Source organism: Pundamilia nyererei, unplaced genomic scaffold (assembly GCF_000239375.1).
Source record: "Pundamilia nyererei isolate P.nyererei 1_Seehausen unplaced genomic scaffold, PunNye1.0 scaffold00047, whole genome shotgun sequence".
In the NCBI taxonomy this organism is placed as follows: Eukaryota; Metazoa; Chordata; class Actinopteri; order Cichliformes; family Cichlidae; genus Pundamilia; species Pundamilia nyererei.
This window is the reverse complement of record NW_005187448.1, coordinates 1603497-1613989: the sequence shown is the minus strand read 5'-3', so window position 1 is coordinate 1613989 and position 10493 is coordinate 1603497. Positions and strand designations below refer to the sequence as shown.

Genomic DNA, 10493 nt, shown 5'->3' with positions numbered 1-10493 from the left:
ACTGTAGATTCAGACACGTGAGGTTGTGCTGAAAAGGATGAGACCAAACAAGTAAATAGTTTTTAAAGGTGAGATGTGGAGGAAACATCAAAAGTAGTTAAAAATGGACAATTATACCCTGGACCCCAGAGGGTTAAACTTTTTTTTTTAAAGTAACGCAATAGTTACTTTTCAAGTAATTAATTACTTTTAGAATATTGTAACTCAGTTACTAACTCAGTTACTTTTTTGAAGAAGTAACTAGTAACTATAATTAACTTCTTTTTCAAAGTAAATTGCCCAACACTGGTCATTATTAATTAATTTGAAAAGTCTGCCTCTATTGCACTTTGCTGCATTTTGCCTCAACACACCAACAATAAATGATTCATGATTCTGAAAACAAAGCAAGCTGCAGACCATTGTGAGCCTCAGAGCATCGCTGTTAAAACATCTCTTATGTAGTAGAACATTCTTTGTTCACTCAACCAGAATCAGGCGGCATCAAAGGCTGTTTTCTGTTTTTTTAAAGTTAATCTGTCATGTGGTTGACCACACAGATCCTCACATCTACTAGATATACAAATGAGGACAGTTTTATTAGCCACCCTAGAAAATTAAAGTTGTTTTTTTTCCAAGAGCAAGGGATTTTCACTATATAATTTCTAAACATTATAGCATTTAGAATAAATAACCATTAAAAAAACCTCTAAAAATAGCAACTTTAGAATTTACAGGGTTTGCAAAGGTGTGCAAGGTTGCTCTGAAGTATTGCAGAAAAAGCAAAAAAGACCATGGTCAATATTATTACCACCCACCACAGCACAAACCCCTGCTGTACAATGATGTGCTTTAACTTTGTGATGCTCAAAGCTTGTAAAATCAAGTTAAAATTGAAGATTATGTTCTATTTAAGAACTTCAGCCAGAGCTGTCACTTGATAAGGCATCATGGCAATAACTAAATAAATCAGTTTAGACTTAGAAAAATAATTGTTGGTGTTCACAAAGCAGGACATGGATATATAAATCTATTACAGTGTTTCCAAGTGTCAAAAACTGGATTCGGAAGTATCATCAAGAAATTCAAAGAGAGGCACACAGCACAGAACAAGCCTGGCAGAGGTAAGAAGTGAAAGATTTCACACAATCTGGAAAGAAAACTAGTGAGAGACATCGGAAGGCACCAGAAAAACTGCTAAGACACTCGTGAATGACTTAATTAGGAATATGAGTCTCAAAGAAGAAATATGGTATCTAAGCAGATTCTTACTCTGGATGGCATTACCTTGGCCTCCAGTAACACTGTGAGGAACCTTGGAGTCATTTTTGACCAGGACATGTCCTTCAACGCACATATTAAACAAATATGTAAGACTGCTTTCTTTCATTTGCGCAACATCTCTAAAGTTAGAAATATCCTGTCTCAGAGTGACGCTGAAAAACTAGTTCATGCATTTATTACTTCCAGGCTGGACGACTGTAATTCATTATTATCAGGAAGTCCTAAAAACTCCCTGAAAAGCCTTCAGCTGATCCAAAATGCTGCAGCAAGAGTCCTGACAGGGACTAGAAAGAGAGAGCAGATTTCTCCTGTTTTGGCTTCCTGTTAAATCCAGAATTCATACAAGGTCTTAAATAATCAGGCCCCATCTTATCTTAATGACCTTGTAGTACCATATCACCCTATTAGAGCACTTCGCTCTCGCTCTGCAGGCCTACTTGTTGTTCCTAGAGTATTTAAAAGTAGAATGGGAGGCAGAGCCTTCAGTTTTCAGGCCCCTCTTCTGTGGAACCAGCTTCCAGTTTGGATTCAGGAGACAGACACTATCTCTACTTTTAAGATTAGGCTTCAAACTTTCCTTTTTGCTAAAGCATATAGTTAGGGCTGGACCAGGTGACCCTGAATCCTCCCTTAGTTATGCTGCAATAGACGTAGGCTGCCGGGGGATTCCCATGATGCATTGAGTTTTTCCTTTCCACTTTTGTTGTGATTTGGCGCTATATAAATAAAATTGAATTGAATTGAATCACTAGAACTCTGCACAGGAATGGAGTGTGAGGCTGCAAAAAATCACTTCTGTAGAAGAGACACCTTCACGCCACACTGAAGTATACTAAGGACAACTTGGAGAAGGATTATGCATACTCAAGTGTCCTTTGATTAGATGACATGAAACTAGAGCTCTCTGACTACAGTGAAACACGGTGGTGGGAGTATTATGCTGCGGTAATGTTTCAGTGTGTTTGGAATCTCATAGAGGTGGATGGAATCAGGAAGAAAAAAAGAGATGTGAATATATTGAAAGAAAACTTCAAACAATCGCTCTTTCTTCCAATATGACATTGACCCAAAACACAAGTCGCTTCTGGTAAAAAACTACCTGCACAAAGCTCTGACTGATCCCACTGAAAATCTGTGCGGTGAACTGAACATCAGGGTCCATGCCAGACCACCAAAGATCAAATCTGGAGGAGCTTGAGAGATTTGCAGAGAAGAATTGGCTGGGATTGCTCAGGAGATGTATGTAAGACTTTCTGAAAACTGCAACAGCAAGCGACAGCAGGCTGTTCTCTATAAAAAAGGATACATAAATGATGTGCTAATAATTCTGACCCTGGTAGTTTTTGGCTTTTGGAAAATAAATTTGTTTCTGTGTGCAAAGTGAAATAACGCCTGGATCCGAAATACAAACTAAGATGTTTGGAAAAGCTGTGTTAAAAATGTCTTCCTCTGTTTAACAGTAATTAGGAAATAATTCATTTTCCTGGAGGGGCTAATGATTTGGTGATGTTATGCAAGACAACATCACCATCGTTCTTTAAAACCGATTTTGCAAGTGCAGCATTTTTTTCAACATTTTACACAGTTTTGAACAAATAAAAACTCACGAGATAATTAGTGAGATGCTGTTAACGACAACTGAACCTTCAGGCTAATGTGAAATAAAACTTTTAGCAATAGAAAAAAGATTTTTCAAATGCTGATAGTTACCCGAGGCATGGGTTTCATGGGCAAAGGAATCATGTGAATTTAATTAGCCACAACCAGCTGAGATTGTTGAGATTCTTCAGGTTAAAAACAAATAATGAAACACCATCAGAAAATATAACACATATCAGAAACCAAACATGATTAAATGTCAAAGGAAAAAACAGCTGACTGACTGGATGTGTGAATACATAAAAGCTGTTGTCATGAATCCTTTTTCTTTAACTGTCACTCTCAAGACTCTAAAGACTGTCATCATTGTTAAAGAACTCTGAGAGTTAATATGAGTATTTTGTTTAGCAGGACAAAAATAACTCAATTAAATACAAAATCCAGTTTTTCATGATTGAATTTATCGGCCAAACCTACCTGTTGTTAAATCATGAATTAACTGTTTTTTGCCGTTGACTATGCCGGGCCTTTTGAAAGAATAGAACCAGTTTGACACAGTGAAACAGAAGAGCTCAAAAAGAAACACAATGTGCCACACACTAATGAAACAGCTGACACACATGTATCAGTCTACAAAGAGTTACAAAACCATTTTTAAGGCTTTGTGACTCCAGCAAACGAGACTCATTATCCACAAATGGAGAAAACTTGAAACAGTAGTGAATCTTCTCAGGAGGGTCTAGCCTACCAAAAAAAATCCAAGAGCCTGCTGGGAACTGATCTAGGAGGTCACAAAAGAAATCAGAACAGAATCTAAAGAACTGCAGGGCTCATTTACCGCAGTTCAGGTCAGTGTCCATGACTCAACAATAGGAAAGAGACTGGGAGAAACTGGTAACCATGGAAGCAAAAATCTGCTGATCCAGAAGAACACAAAAGCTTATCTCACATTTGCTACAAAACATTCTGACCATTAAAGATGAAAAGAAACCCAGCATTTCATAAAAAGAACATCATACCAACAGTCAAACACGGTGGTGGTAGTGTGATGGTCTAAGGCCGTTTGGCTGATTCAGGACCTGGGTGTACGTACAGCGGAGTTCTGCTCTCTACCAAAAATCCTGCCCATCCATCATTTCATGCCCTGAAGCTCAAACTCACTTGGTTTATGGAGCAAGACAACAATCTGAAACACACAGCAAGTCTACCTTTGAACAATTCAGTAATAAAAACAAAATGAAGGTTTTTCTGCAAAAATTCTGCTAAGAAGAGTGGGCCACAGTTCCTTATTGCTGTTTATCCCAAACAGGTTTCAGTTCTTTCTGCCAAGTGAGGCACAACTAGTTGTCAGGTTTAGGGTGTAATGACTTTTTCCCTTAAACTCAAAGATTAAAAACGGTGCTTTGTATTTACTCAGGTTCAGGTTTAATATTCAAATTTGTTTGATGATCTGAAACAATTAAGTGTGATAAATATGCAAAAAAATAAATTAAATAAAATAAGAAAGGATAGGGGTAGATAGTTTTTTCACGGTACTGTATATCTGTGGTGCCATAAGTAAGTAAGATGTACTCCACCATTCCAGCCCTTCATCTTACTGTGCCATGTTGTATTGTAAGTGAATCTTTCATCATGTTTGAGCGCTCACCCGAAACCCAGAAACAACTGAGAAATGGAGACTGGGTCAGTTATTTCATCAAGTGCCACTCTGCGAGGCTGGAGGGCCTGCTGGATACTGATGTTGTAAACACAGAGGCATTAGTGGATGATGGGTTTCCAGGCATACGGGAATATTTTATAGCTTCGAATGTTCATCACTAAACACTAATCTCATTTATGGGTAAAATGCCCAAATACATTTGGGTCTAAAAAATCAACTTCTCATTTGCAGTGAACAAAAGAGCTTCGTAAAGATAATACTTCCTGCAGATTAATATCTTTTGCTACCAAGATTCTTGTTGGGAGTGCTCTGATGTTTACATAACGCTGACTACTGATAAATTCGGTGTAATAACAAAAACACAAGATTTCCTCTTCATGGTGCATTTTTCCTGAGCTGCTTCATTATAATCCATTTTAGAATTTGTCCAACCCCATCTCCTACAAATTAAGTTTCTTCACAGTTAAATTGTTAAATTTAGCTGCAAGATAATCACTTGCTGGATTACCTTTGGAAATTAAGCAGCACATTTATGAAATATATCGGAGTCAGCAGGAGGTGGTTGGGTTTGATTGTGGATGTGCCGAATATGTATGCTCATATCTGACACCAAGACTGGGGTTTGTGCAGCAGGAGCACCTAAAGTTAGGGAAAGCTCGAGCTTGAAGTCAGCGTGGACTTCTTTCTGTGATAAAACCCTAATATTTGTCCAAACTTTAGTTGATTGGTGTGAGTGCATACATAAATAATGCAAATAATGCATGCATAAATAGGTTGAATGAATGCAGTTTAACATATGTCTGGTACATTCAGTATCAACATTACATTAATAGACAATAATTCAGGACCATGGCGCTGTAGTATAGTTGTGGAACAACACAAGATTCCATTTTTTATTTACTGCGAGGAAGACGTTCCCTTTTCTGTCTGGAATAGTTCAGATTTTTGTTTCTTGCACCTTTAAGGTTTACCTGAGAAGCAAACATTTAATTACTTTTGAATTGATTGTGTTCAGAATATAACCCCACGCAATCCATCATATTCAGAATGTTTCTGAATTCATCACAAAAATATAACAGACAGAGGCAGTGTATGTAATAAATTAGTCTGCTGAAACAGCACAGAAAACGGGCAGTGGGAGAAAGGCTTCACTTTGCTTCCATGCATTTCTAGTCAGTATTCTGGCTACCAGTACACAGAAACGCTGCCAAGAGATTACTGATGGCTTCTATGCCTTGGCCCGTAAATCAGGGTTTACCTGGTCGTGTATCAATTCTTAGATTTTTCAGTTTACTGCAGCACACCGGGGGCTTGGTCATATGTAGCACCTGCATTGAACAAAGTCTCTTTCAAATAACCTCTTGCTAACTCTAGCATCTCTTCTCCTGATACTGACTGCTCCTCCGTGTGGCCTGACTGTCAGCACTCATCTTCATAAATGTGCTCATCTGCTAATGCAGTGTTCACTTTTTTCTTTCAGAGTCGATTAAAGCAATCTGAACTTTAGTGCTCTGCCTGAGATGCATGACAAAGAAAACACATGATGAGTTCAAATCCATACTAAGGCATTTTAGCCAACATTCAAAACAGGTGCACATCAGGCAGCGGCACTACGCAAGCGCCCGCAAAAGATACCCGAACACCAATAAAGTGACACCTACCGTCGACGCAGGACGGCATGGCCCGAGTAGTGCCGGCGACCTGTCCAGGGAAGCAGGAACATTTGACAGTCTGAGATCTCTCCTCGATCTTGTTCTTGTTGCAGCAGCGATGGGCAGCAATCACCTCACACGTCCCCGCCTTCACATGCACTGAGAATGAAAAACAAAAATTTTGCTTTATGTTTGCTAACTTTAACGCATAAGCAACCATAGAAAAAGACAAGGAAATACAACTGGCCATCACAATTGGTCTGCCCTTCCCCTTAATGACCTCTTTGTAAACTATGTTGGGGAACAAGGACATCATTCTCTGACCCAGACAAACACAGACCATTACAAGATATTAAAAAAATATCAGCACTGAGAATACCTTCTTGGATCTCTGACCTTGTAGGACAAGTTAAGTATTTGATCTGTCCATCCAATTAAGCAAAATTAAGCAAAACATATTTAAAGATGAGCCATAAAATATGCAGTTTATGCTTAGATTTATGACCATCTCTCTATCCATCTATCTATCTATTAAAATAGTAACTTAGGAAGGAATAATAATGAGTGTTTCTCCATATACTGTTTGGTTGCACTTCCAGTTTGCTGCAGTACTAATGAAGGGTACATTTGGAAAGTCCCTTCACATCTCCTGTAACTACCACTTTGTGTGCAAATTTCTGTACACACATTTGAATCAGTCAGCCATGTGGTTAATTAACAAGTCAACCCCGAGCACAGAAGTCCCTTGAGTCAGCTAAGAGAGAGGGAACAAAGAAATCGCTCCACATTTGAAGATTTGTGATGCCAACACATGGCCCTTTCATACCAGCCTTTCATCAAATACATGAAAATGTCAAGGACAAACAATAAGCCTTGTCAGGAGCACTGTGTGCAACTATGCAGTGCGACTGTTTGTGTGCAAGTTTGACAGCTTATACGCAATATGTAATTACAGTGAATCTGCTCATGTGTTCAGATGCGTTCGACTTTGTTTTTCACGTGTGCGTGATGTGCAGCAAATGCACATACATGTTCAGTCTTTCAGCTGTAAACTTCGGTGTGTGTGTGTGTTTTTGCTTTTCAAACAGTTGTTGGAAGTTGCAGTTATTTCCATTACAAAGAGTCAGCCCAGGGTGCAACAAAGGGTGCGCACTGCATGGCAATGAAAACTAAAGCAGAAAACAATGACTTTGTTTAAAGAGCATTTAAAAATGAGGCAAGTTGCAGTGAACGACCCAGTGAATATGTTAAGCAGGCTAACAAATATTTGAAAAGTTCTTAATTTGCTCTGTTGATGAGAAAAAGACAAAGCAGCAGTCCTGCAAAGCCCAGTCCAATTAATATCTCTGTGAAAAGCACTCTGTCTCTCTCCCATCTCTCTCATCTTTCTTTCAGATTTCTCTTTTTGTAGCACTAGGAGTTAGGCCAAAGGGTAAAGATAATTGTTGACTGATCCGTCCATCTGGCTGTCCATCAGTCCAACACTTTGATGTGCAAAACCAGCCACCGAACAGATTGCACTGATATTTCGATTCCTATAGAAGAAATATCTGCATGCATTTGGAGATTTTTCAAAAAAAAAAAAATTCTTCTGTAGAAATTAATTATAATTCAGTCTCAAGTCAAATATTAAACTACTGTAGTTACTGGTTGGAATGCTGAGTAACAGATGGACATTCAGGCACCTCGAAGGACAATTCGCTTGACCTTCCCTCTGTTGACTCACACAGTGTGCCCACTGGGTCTTGGTGTATTTTGGGTATAACATGACCCCTCATCAGCAACCGACTTTGGATTGTGTTAGACTGCATGTAAGACAATTAATGGTGTGTTTGCTTTAAACCTTTTCTTCACAGTACTGGGCAAAAGTCTTGAGCAGTAACATTTTAGAGATTCTTTTTATTTCGTTTAAAATGCTGTATTTCCATTTACGCTTGCACATTTCACTAAATCGCTTCGACTGTTTCCCATTTTCCTTGCAAAATATAAAGAAATGAGGGTTGACAAAAGACATTTGCACAATGCAGTCAAGTTCTCCAGAACACAAATTATATGGACTTTCATGATGATGTGCATTCTCCTCATCAAATATGAACTATTTTATAATTATACATCCTAAAATGTTACATTATATATCCTATAACAACTGCATAATGTTCATAATCATTTCATCATCTTTCCTATACAACAGTTTCTTCCCCTAACTCAGAATACATGGAGTGTGTATAGATTGCATGTGGGCTTTAGAGCTTTCTTTGAATAACTCTTATTTTCCATTTTCCCTTCTCTTTCTTGTAGAACTAATTGTTTTTTCTTCTTCTTAGAAGCTTGACAGATACAAAGCCAAGGAAAATGAACACATACAGAGTAAACACCTTAACTGAACCCCCCACAGGCACACACAACCCTTGGCCCATTTTTAGGCTCGTCACCTGCAGTAGTAATTGACTCAGCATTAGTAAGAGCAGCCACACACAGAGCTCAGCAGGAGGGGAGTAAAAGGAGGTCGGGATGTGGATTCTACCGAAGGAATGTAAAGGTTCACTGGGTCTTGAACACACATATTAATGTTAATTAATTCAATTAATTTGGTTATTATTATAATTTGAGACACATGGTAAAATAAAGATTGACGTAAAACCTACGACAGAAGTGATTTTTTCTTTTTCTGGCAGGCCATTTCTTTATTTTCTTCATTCTTTGCCTTGTAGCTAAACTGCTGTGTTTTATGTGTTACTTTATTTGAGTCATGTTTTCATTAATGTTTTTATAGTTTTAAAATTACTGATTATTTATTGAACACACAGAAAGCGTCGAAGGTGAAAACATATGAAGTGACTCTCCCTGATCGAATAGTTTGGTTATTAGAACTGTTTTGATTGAAGTTATTTGTGGTTTAAACAGAAACGGTGGTAGTAACACTGCTGAAAAAAAGTTAAAGATCTTCTGGGAATAACTTGTTTATTTGACATCATTTTGAGGATGCTTCATTGTAAGTCCTGATTTCATATTTAATAACATGGGCAGCATTCGTCTTTATTTATCTCGCACTGTGAAATCCTAAAATAGGATTTTGATCCCAGTCACACAGGGCTTGAGACTGATTGGTGACCATCTGCCAACCGCCATTTAGAGGAGCAGCTGGTGAGTGATTGCTAGAGGTTGCTGGCAGTTGCTGTGAGATCAATTGCTAAACCACAGAAAAGCCACAAGGAAAAAACCGGTAATCCTGGAAGGTACTGACTCGTCTGCAAACAGTCGCTTACCAACCACCAAGTTCGGGAGGTAGAGTGGGTCGTCCAATCATTCTCAACTCCAGTCTGCATGGTGAAGTAGCCTGTTGCATGAATATGTGAGTAAACGAGGATTGTAATAAAAAGCACTTTGAGTGCTCAGTTGGAGTAGAAGAATAATATACGAGTACCAGTCTATTTAGCATAACTGAAACTTGGAGAAAGAATGATAATGTTGCCCTTCCAAGTAAAAGATGAAACTAACATTTTAAAAAGGCACCACATCTACTTTAAAAGCAAACAGTCACTATGTTAGGTTTGTGTTTACTTTTCATAGTTCCACTGCTGCTCAGAGAGTTCTGGGCAAGTGTTTGGAGACGGGTTTTTGTCTTTCCTGCAGCCTTCGGGCAACTGTGGCATTCTTCAAGTGACTAGTTGCAAGGAGGATCAATCACTTGCCAACTGCTTGGAGAATGTGCATTTTCCCTAGCCAAGGTGGGGCCTTACCTTATACTAAAACTTTTTGTTTCAATTCAGTTCAATTTAAATTCAAATTTATGTTAATAGCGACAAATCACAATAATTGTCACCTCAAGACCCTTTATATTGTAAGGTAAAGACTCAATATTACAGAGAAACCCCAAACAATCATACGAGCAAGCACTTGGCGACAGTGGGAAGGAAAAACTCCTTCTTTACAGGAATAAACCTCCAGCAGAACCAGGCTAAGGGAGGGGCAGCAAAAAGACTTTTATGCTTCAGGAAAAAGGAACGTTTTAAGCCTAATCATAAAAGTAGAGCACTTCATTTTTTCTCTGTATGTATTATTGTAGGGTCTAAAGCACCTTGATGCAACTGTTGTTGCGATTTGGTGCTGTATAAATAAAACTGAATTGGATTGAATTGAATGGAGCCTGATTATTTAAAACCTTGCATGCAAGAAGAAGGACTTTAAATTAAATTCTGGATTTAACAGTGACTATCAACATATGCTGCTGAATACTTTTAAGGATTGTTTTAGGTAGTTGAATGTATTTGTTTCATAGCCAGTGTTGGGGAGTAACGGAATACATGTACCGCCGTTAC

At 38.3% G+C, this 10493-nt stretch overlaps 1 protein-coding gene across 1 annotated transcript in view; it reads right to left on the bottom strand.

Moving 5' to 3' along the window:
• LOC102211783 (protein FAM19A2-like) overlaps window positions 1-10493 on the bottom strand; it is an 80067-nt gene that overhangs the window by 7470 nt on the left and 62104 nt on the right. The window contains exon 3 of the mRNA XM_005732532.1: window positions 6184-6333. Coding sequence (XP_005732589.1) covers window positions 6184-6333 — 150 coding nt within the window. The remainder of the gene's footprint in view (window positions 1-6183; window positions 6334-10493) is intronic.